This window comes from Ricinus communis, chromosome 8 (assembly GCF_019578655.1).
Source record: "Ricinus communis isolate WT05 ecotype wild-type chromosome 8, ASM1957865v1, whole genome shotgun sequence".
Lineage (NCBI taxonomy): Eukaryota > Viridiplantae > Streptophyta > Magnoliopsida > Malpighiales > Euphorbiaceae > Ricinus > Ricinus communis.
In genome coordinates, this window is record NC_063263.1 from 6,033,835 (window position 1) to 6,047,586 (window position 13,752).

General features: G+C 34.1%; 2 protein-coding genes across 2 annotated transcripts; one reads left to right on the forward strand and one right to left on the reverse strand.

The window, feature by feature from the left end:
* Positions 1-2,213: 2,213 nt before the first annotated feature.
* LOC8273043 (ATPase 10, plasma membrane-type) lies at positions 2,214-9,444 on the forward strand. Its single transcript, XM_048378550.1, has 22 exons — positions 2,214-2,355; positions 2,864-2,946; positions 3,043-3,162; positions 3,329-3,427; positions 3,565-3,702; positions 3,969-4,103; positions 4,345-4,524; positions 4,699-4,905; positions 5,022-5,141; positions 5,506-5,625; positions 5,711-5,833; positions 5,969-6,073; positions 6,263-6,407; positions 6,552-6,713; positions 6,904-7,142; positions 7,458-7,490; positions 7,601-7,682; positions 7,879-8,039; positions 8,143-8,316; positions 8,410-8,592; positions 8,687-8,859; positions 8,967-9,444. The coding sequence occupies exons 2-22, from the start codon at positions 2,881-2,883 to the stop codon at positions 9,061-9,063; spliced, it is 2,862 nt and encodes a 953-aa protein (XP_048234507.1). The 5' UTR covers positions 2,214-2,355; positions 2,864-2,880; the 3' UTR covers positions 9,064-9,444.
* Positions 9,445-10,975: 1,531 nt separating this feature from the next.
* On the reverse strand, positions 10,976-13,540 carry LOC8273042 (uncharacterized). The gene is given in 5 exon segments (NM_001323736.1): positions 10,976-11,254; positions 11,440-12,116; positions 12,226-12,259; positions 12,346-12,590; positions 13,198-13,540. Coding segments are annotated over 5 exon segments (1,578 nt in total).
* Between the last annotated feature and the right edge of the window lie 212 nt (positions 13,541-13,752).

The following is a 13,752-nucleotide window of genomic DNA, read 5'->3' on the forward strand; positions in this document are numbered from 1 at the left end:
ATGGAAAACAACTAGACCTTGACTAACAACATCCCAATAAAAATTATTTATTTTATTTAATCTAACAACAAACGGTCAAAGACATACCAAACCACAACTTCAAAGCATACACATAATAATTATATCTAAAAGAGCAATAATCATCCATTTTTAATGTGGCAATTTAATTAAAAGAAAAAAATATTTTAAAAATAAAAAACCCACACGACCACATCTACAGGCACCATCAGTTGGTCCACCTTTTCCTTTTCTAATTACATATTCAATGAAATAATTAAGCACTTAAGCCTGCCTTTTCCTAAATATTTACCTCTCTGCAATTGTTCATTGCATTTTTTGCAATCATTTCATGACCCTTCTCAAGTGTGAAGGATTTTAGAGATTGAGAAATTAAAATTCAATAAACCGAGTGTATATTTATTATGAAATAATTATACAATTCAATCTTCAAATAATGTTTCCCTCTGTTTTAAAAAGATAGTTTTTTTGTTCCTTTTTGGATTTGTCTTACATTATAATTCATTTTTTATAATTATTAGTTTAGTAAATAACTGTAGAAAAAAATACCCTTCATTAAATTACATAAATTTTATCACATGCCTTATATTTTAAGAATATAGATTTTATAGAAAATCAAATAAGGGTATTTTAAAAAATAGTCCTAAAACTTAATGACATAACTAAAAAAGTTTATGTTCTTAATCCATATATAAGTTGGAAATCAACTATATTATGGAAATAAAAAGAATATATTGGTAGCTTAGCCAATATAAATATATATATTGTAGTTTTTTTATTATGTTTACCAATATCATATCTTAGTGATGAGTTAGGACTATTTCAAAAGTGGGTATTACCAATGAAAAAGAAGTCTTTCTTATTAGAAAATTTAAATAATACAAAAAATTCATTCATCAATTAAAGTAACTGTCAAATAAGCCCTGTAATACGTTCTTTGTTTTTCTTTTTTCTTTTTTTAAATTAAGCTATGTAATATGTTAAACATTTATCATTGCAAATTTTCAAGTATTTCAAATAACCTGATATTCCAATATTTAAAAGAAGCCCATTTCGCCTAAGAAATTCAGATCCCAATTATCAAAGCATCAAATCAAATCATCTTTTTGACTTAATTATTCATTTCTCACATTTAATTAACTAGTGCAACGAACCATTTTAATAGAATTAATTATAAAAACTCTGATGACTGATCAAAGGGTCATCCAGTACTCAGTTATGCTCCAATACACACAAATTCCACCTAACAATTTAGCTCCAAAAACAAAGTAAATTAATTAGCCGTACCACCCTACTATACCAAGTTTTATATAGTTTCCTCTTTGATGGGTTTATTATTTTTGGTATCATTATTCAACCATTCAAATAACAAGTTGTTGACAAGTAATGTATATATTTTTTCTTAAATTTCTTACCCTATAATACCTGAAAAGAATGTAATGATGGAATCAGGTAAGGCCCAGATCGGCCGATGGGGCATACTGCCAAAAGGAAAATAACAAGCATGGCAGCAGCCATTCATGATGTATGATAGGCATCCGTCTATTATTAAAAAAAAAAAACCATTAATTACAATAAGCTTAATTAAATTTATTTTAAACTAATATGGTATTATATAAGTTTAACTTAAGCGGTAATTTTTTTTTTTTTGAAAAGTTTGAGTCATCTCTTTTATACATTACGTGAGGTTTTATCTTTATAAGGGGTATAAGAAAATAAATATTTTATCATGCAGTCTATGATCAGACCTCTCGTAAATACAAAAACCCAGGATAGTATAGTATAAGTGTTGTAGATAATTGGGCCATATTTGGCATTTTTCTTTTTTAATTTTGTAACAAAAAGAAACAATTGGACATTTTGGAGGGAAACATATGAAGACCGTTAGGTTACAAAGGGTCAGTTAAAGAAAGGTAGTTATAAGCAAACGGTCTTCATTTCTTGCTTCCTTAGCTAGCTAGCGTGTATGGTGGTTTGGTTTTGTTGGTGAGTTGTAGAGAAAATCTTTAATCTTTCAAACAAAATAAGGAAAGACACAAAAAGGTGTTTAAAATTAGTCCTTTTAGATTTCTGAAGAAGAAATGGCAGTACCAAGATTGAGACAAGTAAGATTAGGGTTAGTAGCTGCTTGTCATCAACTGCCAACAAACAGTCAGCTATCTAATCATCACCATATGTATTTAATACCACTCTTTTTTAAAGCATTTTAAAGTTCACTACTCTCTTCTCAGCTTATTTTCTCTCCTGATCACTTCACTGCACTCACATGAAACTGGGAGCTTAATTAAGTGTTCTTCTTTTTCTGGGTTCCTCTCTTTCTCATCTATCTTCAGGAAAGTAAGTCGATCAATAAATGAATGAACGTTTACACGTTAATTCTTGTTTCTTACATCACTAAATCCGTCCAAACGCAGGATTTCTTGTAATGATCTGTCTTTAATCTTTTTGGGTTAATTACTTGTTTATGATAGCATGCTTATTAATTAGTACTAGGTTTAAGTGGAGTGATTCATACATGCATGATGCCGATGCTGATAATATGGATATGACTAGTATAGGTAGTAAGAAAGAAACAGTTCGTTATATTTTCGGTAGAGGCAAATTACTACTTAGAGAAGACTCTCTACAACCAAATTTTGATTTGGCAGGCCAAATGGTTAGGTAGAGCTTACAGTGTTTGGAGATATTCCAACTCAATTATATAGATGAGATTTAATTATAAAATTTGGCAGATAAATTTGGATCTCATTATATTAATGTACAATTTATCACCATTTGTGATATTGTCTAGCAACCCAAACTCCTTGTCATATAATGAGGAACACTTTGTTGTTCTTTGGTCCAGATTCTGAGGCTTGAATCATGGCTGAGGAGCTGGATAAACCATTGCTGGCTCCCGAAAACTTCAACCGAGATGGGATTGACTTGGTAAGTCTGAGAAAGCATCAGATAAACATGTGATTATCCTTTTAAAAAGCATTCCATTTTGTAGCGCTAAGAGCTTTTGGAAACTCTGTTTAATAGGAACGTTTGCCACTTGAGGAAGTGTTTCAACAGCTGAAAACTTCGCCACAAGGACTTTCATCGGAAGATGCTGAAGTTCGGTTGACTATTTTTGGCCCGAACAAACTTGAAGAGAAGCCTGTAAGTAGTACAGCTTTAGAATATCCAATTTGTTAGCTTCTGAAGCAAGTAGAAGAATCAATTTGAACATGAAATTGCGTTACATGAATGAAGCATTTTGCCTAATGTGTACTAGGATTTGAGAAGGAGTAAAATATAAGCATGTTTTTGAGTCTCTCTGATGCAGGAAAACAAGTTCTTGAAGTTTCTCGGTTTTATGTGGAATCCCTTATCATGGGTTATGGAAGCTGCAGCTATAATGGCAATTGCCCTTGCTAATGGTGGTGTAAGTCACTTTATCTTACTACCATTATTACTCTACTATGTCCATTACATTTCTCCTTTTTTCTTTACCTGCTTCTGCGTGGAGTAGAATTCTGTATGCATCTTTCATATCTCTTTTCCTATGGAATAATATTTCAGGGGCAAGGTCCAGATTGGCAGGATTTTGTAGGGATTGTTATTCTGCTGATAATTAATTCAACAATTAGTTTTATAGAGGAAAATAATGCTGGGAATGCTGCAGCTGCACTTATGGCACGTTTGGCTCCAAAAACAAAGGTGCGTACTTTTGATTGACGGACTCAATTACTATAATTAATCATATCATGCTTATTCATGAATAACCTTTTTGGATAAATTTGTTGTTCAAACCTACTCCAAAGAATCATATTGTGCCTAAAAATTAATGAGTAATGCAGAAGCTTACTTACTGTAGTAGGTTTCTTGGATTCAAATCTGAAGTGGAATGGTGCTGCCTATTTGATAGCTAACTTGCAAAATTAGGTGGGAATGCTATTCTGACTTGAAAAAATCTCTTTGTGCAGGTCCTCAGAGATGGACAATGGAAAGAGCAAGAAGCAGCTGTTTTGGTACCGGGAGATATTGTTAGCATTAAACTTGGGGATATCATCCCTGCTGATGCTAGACTGCTCGAAGGAGATCCCTTAAAAATTGATCAGGCAAGTGCTTTTCTTTTCCTAGTATTTTCTGTCAATGGACCAAGCCTTAGTCGTGACTTTATAAGAAAAAAGCCCCTAAAAGAAAAGGAGGTGATATTGAATGAACCCTATAAAGTTTTAAGTCCTCTTGACTCGTAATCAATGTAGGATATCATCATTATTGATTTACTTACTAGTGTTCATTACTGTAATTCAAGGTAACCTCAGACCATAAAAATGATGTAATGAATTTCCTGTGCAGTCAGCTCTTACTGGAGAATCCCTTCCTGTCACCAAAAAGACAGGTGACGAAGTATTTTCTGGTTCAACATGTAAGCATGGTGAAATTGAAGCTGTAGTCATAGCAACTGGAGTAAACACCTTCTTTGGAAAAGCAGCACATCTAGTGGATTCCACCGAAGTTGTCGGACATTTCCAGAAGGTAATTATGCGGAATTATTCATCATTTAGTCAGAGAATAAGACTAATTCCTTATTCTATTATGACTTTAAATCCATTGTAACACACGCAAAAACAATTCTGCAAATATTGCATAATGACAATCTTTAGTATTTGCAGTTTTCAGAACTTCTTTGATTAATTTTTGTTGTGACAGGTTCTTACTGCCATTGGGAACTTCTGCATTTGTTCTATAGCAGTAGGCATGGTTCTTGAAATTATTATCATGTACCCAGTTCAGCGTCGTTCATATAGAGATGGGATCAACAATCTCCTTGTTCTCTTGATTGGAGGAATACCTATAGCTATGCCAACAGTGTTGTCTGTTACACTCGCCATTGGTTCTCATCGTCTTTCTCAACAGGTTGCATATCTTACTGCTAAAATTCATTTAAAATACTGATTGTTTCATAGCTTGTAATTCTAGTGTTTGAATGCTACCATATTTGAACCTCCTTTCTTTATTTTTAAATTTATAAGGGTGCTATCACGAAGAGGATGACTGCAATTGAAGAAATGGCAGGAATGGACGTTCTTTGCAGTGACAAAACTGGAACTCTCACCTTGAATCGCCTCACTGTTGATCGAAACCTCATCGAGGTAAAAAATAAATATTTCGTTTTCCATTTAAAACAGTTTTATCTTAGTCCTTATCATATGATACCTTGCAATATTTTTACCATTTCTAGCAACACTACATGCATGAATACCCTGCTTTTGAGCAGAGTACCCTGTTTCTGAACAGAGCATTTAGTCACAAACAGATTGTCTTATTCTAAAACAGATTATAAGAGTACATTAGTTCCCAAACTCAGTTTTTTCTTCATCAGATTTTACATGTTAAAAATCTGGGTTTCTACATTCTGATACCATTAGATATCTTCTAGACCCTAAGATCACGCTGCTACTTTTGTTGCCTCATTTGTTAGATAAGTTTAATGATTGAACTTACATCTCAAATCAGGTTTTTAACAAGGAAATGGACAAAGAAATGATAGTATTGCTTGCAGCAAGAGCATCCAGACTTGAGAATCAGGATGCTATTGATGCAGCCATTGTTAACATGCTTGCTGATCCAAAAGAGGTAAAGACAATAGACAAGTCATTGTTCCTTTGTTAGAAATATAAATTTAAAAGAAGAAAGAATGATTTCACCTTCTTGTCTACAGGCACGCGCGAACATTAAGGAAGTGCATTTTCTGCCTTTCAATCCAGTGGACAAACGTACTGCAATTACATACATTGATTCTAACAATAACTGGTATCGTGCCACCAAAGGAGCTCCTGAACAGGTATTTACTGAACTTCAGAATCCTCACATAGAACAATGAAATCCATTCTACATTTGATAAGCAATAGCCTAAGTGTCCAATTTATTATTGGAGTACCAAAATTTAAGTTTCTCTTGCCTTTTTCCATTATACCAGATACTAAATCTATCCAAAGAGAAAGATCGGATTGCTCAAAGGGTTCATGCTGTCATTGACAAGTTCGCAGAAAGAGGCTTGCGGTCACTTGGAGTTGCAATGCAGGTATAATGCTTGCACCTCTCTTTCCCTAGTTCATACTGGTTGGGCCTGGTGAGAAGAAAACATGACCATGATTTGAGATCTCATTTTTAGAAAGAAAAAAAAAAAAAAAAAAGAAAATCAAGAAGTTTTTCTTTCAGGGACTGAAGGCATCTTTCTGATGTAATTCATTTCATATAACAATCCTTGCAGGAAGTACCTGAAAAGAGTAAGGAAAGTCCTGGAGGTCCTTGGACATTTTGTGGGTTGTTGCCCTTGTTTGATCCTCCAAGACATGATAGTGCTGAGACCATCCGCCGCGCACTTAACCTTGGGGTTAATGTTAAGATGATTACAGGTACTTGAAGATTTCTGGTTATACACGAAGAGCTTGTACACATTTAATAGTCGTTAATATTGTTCTTGATGCTACTATGGGTGATCTTGGCAGAAATTAAAAAGGAAAAAAAAAAAAGACTAAAATGTTAATGTGCTAATGTAGGTGATCAGCTTGCAATTGCAAAGGAAACAGGAAGGCGACTGGGAATGGGAACAAACATGTATCCTTCTTCATCGCTGTTAGGCCGGGAAAAGAGTGAAACTGAAGCTCTTCCAGTGGATGAGCTCATTGAGAAGGCAGATGGCTTTGCTGGCGTATTTCCTGGTAATTGAATTATGAGCTCAATACCTCTATCTTGATTCTTAAGCAAGTTCAGATAGACTAGATTATGACAGAATGTCAAATGTAGCTTTTATTTTTTGTCCTGAATGTTTATACTGGTAGATTTTTGTGCCTTTGCTTACATCTCACCTTCTCTAGGCTCTTCTACTTATTACTATTCTGAAACTTTCAGAACATAAATACGAAATTGTTAGAATCCTACAAGAAAGGCAGCATGTGGTCGGGATGACTGGGGATGGTGTGAATGATGCTCCTGCCTTGAAGAAAGCAGATATTGGTATAGCAGTGGCAGATTCTACGGATGCTGCAAGAAGTGCTTCTGATATAGTCTTAACTGAGCCTGGCTTAAGTGTGATCGTCAGTGCTGTCTTAACTAGCAGAGCTATATTCCAAAGAATGAAGAACTATACGGTTAAGTATCAACCTTTTCCAATAAATAAATTTTGGAATTCCTCTAAATACATTAGTACCTTCCAGAGTTTCTTTCCTACTATGGAAGTTTTACAATGAACAGAACAAAATACAAAAATAGGACATAAAGAACATATTTGATGATTTGAACAAGTCTGACAGCAAGTCCTGTCACAACTCCTTGACAGATTTACAAAAAAGCCATAATTATCATCTTGAAATTTGTAGAAAAATCTCACTCCTCCATATTCACTAGCTTACCGGCTTTTCTTTCTTTGGTGGTTGGCTACTGATAATACTGTATGCAATGTGCAGATATATGCCGTCTCCATTACCATTCGTATTGTGGTAAGCTGAGCTTGCTTGTAAACTTGAACCGCTACGTTTAATTTCACGAAACAGAAGCTACATGTAGGACTTTTTGCTTTTGTTTTGATTCAGTTTTAATTTCTATGCAGCTTGGATTTATGCTTTTAGCCTTAATATGGGAATTCGACTTCCCACCTTTCATGGTTCTGATTATAGCAATTCTTAACGATGGTAAGATTTCCAAACCAGGGAAGCCTTACCCTATTCTTTTCCAGTTAACAGTGATCAAATATCAAAACTAAGTGAGAGACTATTGGATGAAAACAGCTATACTGTACAAGCCGCCATACTTCTGATTGATATTCAGTTGTCATGACTATTTCCGAAGATCATTGGATGATTTTTTTTTTTCTGTTTCTAAAATTAGGGACTATCATGACTATTTCCCAAGATCGAGTTAAGCCATCGCCAATGCCAGACAGTTGGAAGCTACCTGAAATCTTTGCAACTGGAGTTGTCATTGGGACATATTTAGCCTTAATTACTGTCCTGTTCTACTGGGCTGTGACTAGCACTAATTTCTTTGAGGTATAAAATTTAGACTATAATCTCTCTTTAAATGTTGCAATATAAATTAATTGTGTTCCTGCAACGGATTTTCTTACTTCAACAATCATCCAAACGAATGCAGAGAACCTTCCAAGTGAGAAATATAGCAGATAACAAAGAAGAAGTTGCTGCTGCTGTATATCTGCATGTCAGCATCATCAGCCAGGCTCTCATTTTCGTTACGCGTAGTCAGAGTTTTTCGTTCTTGGAGAGGCCTGGAGTTCTCTTGATGTGTGCATTTGTGGTGGCTCAACTGGTAAACCTTTTTTATCTGAGATTGGCTAATTAAGCCTTTGATCTAAGAGATTAATTGTTTTTGACCTTATGTTCTCTTCTTCTCCATGTGCAGGTGGCAACCATAATTGCAGTCTATGCACATATTGGGTTTGCTGATTTTAGTGGCATTGGGTGGGGATGGGCTGGTGTTATATGGTTGTACAGTTTAATCTTCTACGTACCCCTGGATTTTATCAAGTTTGCAGTTCGTTACGCCTTGAGCGGACAGCCATGGAGTCTTGTATTTGACAGAAAGGTTAGTGCTGTTGCAATTGGGGTTACAGTACTCAATCATTATAATGTCTTTTCTTGAAATGACACTTCGATGATTTCCTCCTGTTTTCGAACAGACTGCTTTCACTTCAAAGAAAGATTATGGAAAGGAAGATAGGGAAGCTAAGTGGGTTCGTTCTCAGAGAAGTCTACAAGGCTTGGAGGATGCCCACCAGGAAGTACCCAACAATAAGAGATCCAGATCTACTTTGATTGCTGAACAGGCCAGGCGGCGCGCTGAAATCGCCAGGTATTTGGACCCTTTTATTCATTCTTTGCTTCTTTCCAGTAACTCCTTACTCGATTTTCTTTCACAATTCGGATTCATGCTAAGCAAAAGACCTTCCAACTCTGCAGGCTTGGCGAGATTCATACCTTGAGAGGACATGTTGAATCAGTAGTGAGGCTTAAGAATTTGGACTTGAATGTGATCCAAGGGGCTCATACAGTCTAAACCCACAACATAAATAAACATTGTATCTTCCAATTTTCTAGTGGAAGCAAAACCTGGCAGCAGCATCTTCGAAGATAAATTACAAGTTTAATCTGCCAAAAGAATTAAAATTTGTTATTCGACAGTCCTTTGGAATGGCATTGGTGATTAAATTCTTTTGAGCTTCAAGAGTCAAAGGAGTTACTCTCAAGAGAGTATAAACTCATGGTGTTTCATAGTTTGTATTGCATGCAATTGGCTTTTCTTTTTTCCTCATCCGGATAGGGGGACTATTTGTTTCGAGATTTGGAGATTCTTGTTCTTTTTAAGTTGCAAAGATTTTCGTGTAAGAATTTGGTAAATTCCAATGTAATAAAATTACTTGACATAGTTAATTTTTCACTTATTTGATTTTTGCAAAGTTAAATGAATAGATGGTTTGGAGCGGAAGTCCAAAGCATTACTTGTTCTGCCATGAGAATTTGTCATATCATTTAAAATAAATAAATATACGTCAATTATTTATAAATTTAGAATATATATAAAGACATTATATCAAATTTAGACAAAAAAATTTCAATTATTACAGCAGACGCTTTATGTACAGCAATTTCTGGTGTCTTGCTGCATTGTGGTAAGATGAGGTACTCATATCTGCGCATTAGCTTGATTTATTATCTGGGTACGGTTAAAACAAAATCCAAATTGCATAAGATTCCTGACAATTGCCCTCCAATTTATAGCCAAATGGCTGAATGTATGTTTGGATATGTCAACTTTAATTATTGGTCATTTTAATAGTTTAATTTTTAAAGTAATTTGATGGACAATTTAACTTTATGTTAGGATGTTTAATTTTTAAACAATCTATCATATTATTTATTCCAATTCTTATCCACATGATGTAATATATAATATTTTTACTAAGCTTTAGAACAATAAGAGACAATCTAACAAAAATATTATATGTTTTACAGCTGCATAAAAATTGAAATAAACAAAAATGAGTTGTGTAGCATTATTTTGTATATAATGCTCGAGTGCTTAAATATTTTAAAATAAATGAAATATATTTTATTAAATTAAATAAAAAATATTTAAAAGATTATAAAGGTAGCATTAAGCTATTTATTTAAATAAATTGAATTTTAAAATATTAATAGGTAAGTCTGTTTTCCTCCTAAACAAATCTTTGGCAGAGTTTTTGTGCCCATCTTAATACATCATTTTAGTATATTTACATTTTGATACCTTTATTTAAAAACTGAATTCAATTGTCACTAAATTTTTTACTGTGATTACAATTAAGTCACTCCATTAGATTCTTCATTTAATCAATCTAGTCAAAAGATTTAATCAGTAAAAGAAAGTCCAATTTAGTTCTTAAATTTAATATTAATTATTAAGCTCAATAGAAATAAATATTTTTGTCGAGTTTTTAAGCTAACACTATTTTTTCTAGTTTTTAACAAAAATAATTACCTTAGTATTCTTAATTTATTCAAATTCTCATTTATCACAATTTAATCATAGTGTTCGAATATATCAATCAATAATTAATTTGATATTTCAAAGTAATAAAATAATGTACCTAAAAAAAAGAATTTATTCATTTTCAATATTTTTGGCTAAGAAAGTAAGATAATATAACAAATTAATTGAAATAATCAATCATAAATCATAAATTGATAATTCTTTTTTTCATATTCTTTTCTGCGTTGGATAGGCTTGTGGTGATAATAAGTTTTTTGTTGAAGAAGTAATGTGATTAGTTTTATTCTATGCAACAAGCTTACATATGAAAAGTTGTAAGATAAATAACTTTGCTAGACAATGTTATACTAGTACTATATTGTTATTTTCCCTTGGTGGCAAATATTTCCAACCAACGATCTTTTGACCTCTTGATGAAGAAAAGGACTGTAACCACATCTTATAATTTGCGAGCAAAGCTTTTCAATGACGCCAATGGAGCTACCCTTTCCCTTCCAAGCCTTACTGAATTAACATAATCAATAGGACTATGAGCAGCAACACCAGGAAGCACCAGTCCCATGACCCTGAAAAATGTGCAGAACCAACTCTCCTGGTAATCTGCTCCATGTGTATGGCTTATTATAAAACTTCTCAACACCTCCCATATCGCATTCAGGCGCATTGGGATTATATGTCTCAATCCAAAGTAATTTCTGTTCGGCTCCTCATCCATAAGCTTCAAACGCAAAAACAACAGAAAAGAAAAAGAAAAATTAATTCATGTAAATAAAGCGAAAAGTTCAAAAAATAAAATAATTGGGTCCAATATGCAAGTGCTTGCTCTGTAAATCAGAAAGTTAAGAGTTCATCCTGACAGTCTTACCCTACTATTCTTTAAATGAAAAGGAAAAAAGTACATACTCGGCCAAAGTAGCGGCTATCAAAGTAAAGGCAATTTCCGAAATGCTTGAAAGCGAAGATCTTGTCATCAAAAGGCACTCTAGGCACCATGTCATTGCAATAAACAACCCTGAAATATCTAGTAACTGGATAATTCAGGTAGGATTCCATGAACTTCCCAAGCTGCACATCGCCAATCCTTGGCTGCCCAAATGTGTATATATTTAACAACCTCTGCAGTATCTCAGTCTCCTCCTGTATCACTAGCACGGATGGGAACAGTATAGCCAGCGCTCCACCTAAGCTATGTCCAGTGACCACAAATTTTGCATGCTTGTGCTCTTTCAGTAAACTCTTCAGCTTCAACAGTACAGCATAGTAAGCACTCTTCTTTGCCCACTCTATCATTGTACCTTCTGAATGATCCCCGTTTAGATGGAGGAAACCTTTTGTATGTTTCCTCTGAAGGTAAGTCTGGAAAGTAGTAGCATCACCTCTATTCCCCAAACCTAAAGCTTCTAAGAATCCGATATGGATCTTTCCAACTTTTGGGATTTCATACCAAGAGAAATCAAAATCAGTACTCCAGTCCTGTGCATTGAATGGTTCTGTTCCTCTAAAGCTGATCACTATCAAATTGGCATCTTTAGGCTTGTCAGATAACATGAGCACTTGGGTATTGCTTTCCTTTTGGTTTTCTATACATCAAATATATATTTAACAAAAAAAAAAAAAGCTATTAAAACCATGAGGCGAGAAAAAATATATATATAAGAATTGGGTATTGAAAGAATTGTGTTTCCTCACCATTCCAGCAGTTGTAGAAGGCCAGAAAATGCATCTGTTGTTGACAAAATTAATTTGAATGAGTGTGCATATCAGAAATGATTAGAGAAAGAGAGGGAATTTAGGGAAATTGAAGCTTGCCTTCCAGTGATGGTCGACAACGTTTTTAACAACTTTCTCGTTCTCATAAACAAGCTTAGATGCCATAATACAAAGGTCCATCAGATATCGGTTACCCAATTCTGATCTTATGTTCGCATCATTAGCAACGGAATCATCTACTTTCTCTGCCAAGATTGTACTTCGGTATAAGTCTATTCGCCCATCTAAGTGCCCAATTGTGCTTATAAAATGTTCTGTGCCTCTCATGGGTATCTTCAGTTTGCCTGCAAATTTTAGATTCAACAATAAATAACCAATAACTATTCTAGACACTTCAAATAACTTTGATATTCATATAACTCAGAATAATTGTTTGACAAATTTAACAAAAGCTTTATGGTTTTGTTTGTTTCTCCTTTGCTTGTGCTTACTAATTAGCAACTAGGGTTGTCTAACTTGTTAACCAATATTGACTATTCTTACTCTTTCTAACACGACGCGTTGTTTTAGCAGCGGATCTCTAGGGATTTCCTAATTCGCTACTAAATCATTTGGCGACCAATTCGTGACTTTTAAGGGAAATGTTTCCCGGCAAAAGCCCTCTTTTTTTATAATGCACGAGGCAAACATGACTTACTTAAAATATTAGTGGTTTTATTTTAATTTTCAAATTTTAATATCAATAGTTTGATGTATAGTCATAAAAAGTTGATCATCAATATTATATCAAAGATTTCTTTTGAATATAGTGTAAACCAAATTAGTCTACAACTTTGAAAAAGAAGTAAGTAATACATGAAAATAATAATTATTAGCCATAATCAAAACTTGAAATGTAAGTATAAATTTTGAGATTGAAAGTTCATTAGCGGAAGGATTTGGAATGGATACCATGGAGAAAATTGTTGAGTATGCCAGAGAATCCACCATTCTGGGAAAGGAGGTTGAGAAAGAAATCAACGACAAAACCAAAGTACTTCAATGGCGTTGCAATAAGGGCAAGAACCCTGCGAATAATAATGGAAACCAATAAAATCCACCTATGATCAACAGCTGCACCACCCTTAACTCCTTCCTCTGAACTGTCCAGGAAACTCATTCCACTCTTCACATCTTTCTTCAACAGGTACTTGAATATGTCTCTTTTCCTTCCTTTATTTGGGTTCACTATCAAGAAGTTAGGAGGAACGTTCATATAGTTACTGGTAGTATTATGATCAGTAGTTGCATCCATGGCTTTTGGTTTCTGATCGCTACTTCCTTCACCCTTTTTTCTCACTAAAGAGTTCACTACTATCTTTGAGACAGGGTGAGCAAGGAGAATCAACAAATTTATAGGTATAATTGGCATCAATTATGGACTGTATAACTATAACAAAGCATTCATGTATGCTCTATTATTCTCTGGCTTCCCCTACTTATAAAATTTCCAGATCATTCTTCTTG

Excerpts from the sequence above, each read along its gene's own strand:
- LOC8273043 (XM_048378550.1), top strand. The coding sequence starts at position 2,881 with ATGGCTGAGGAGCTGGATAAACCATTGCTGGCTCCCGAAAACTTCAAC. Across the intron at positions 5,834-5,968 it reads CCAAAGGAGCTCCTGAACAG|ATACTAAATCTATCCAAAGA; the intron begins GTATTTACTGAA and ends CCATTATACCAG. Across the intron at positions 8,040-8,142 it reads CTAGCACTAATTTCTTTGAG|AGAACCTTCCAAGTGAGAAA; the intron begins GTATAAAATTTA and ends AAACGAATGCAG.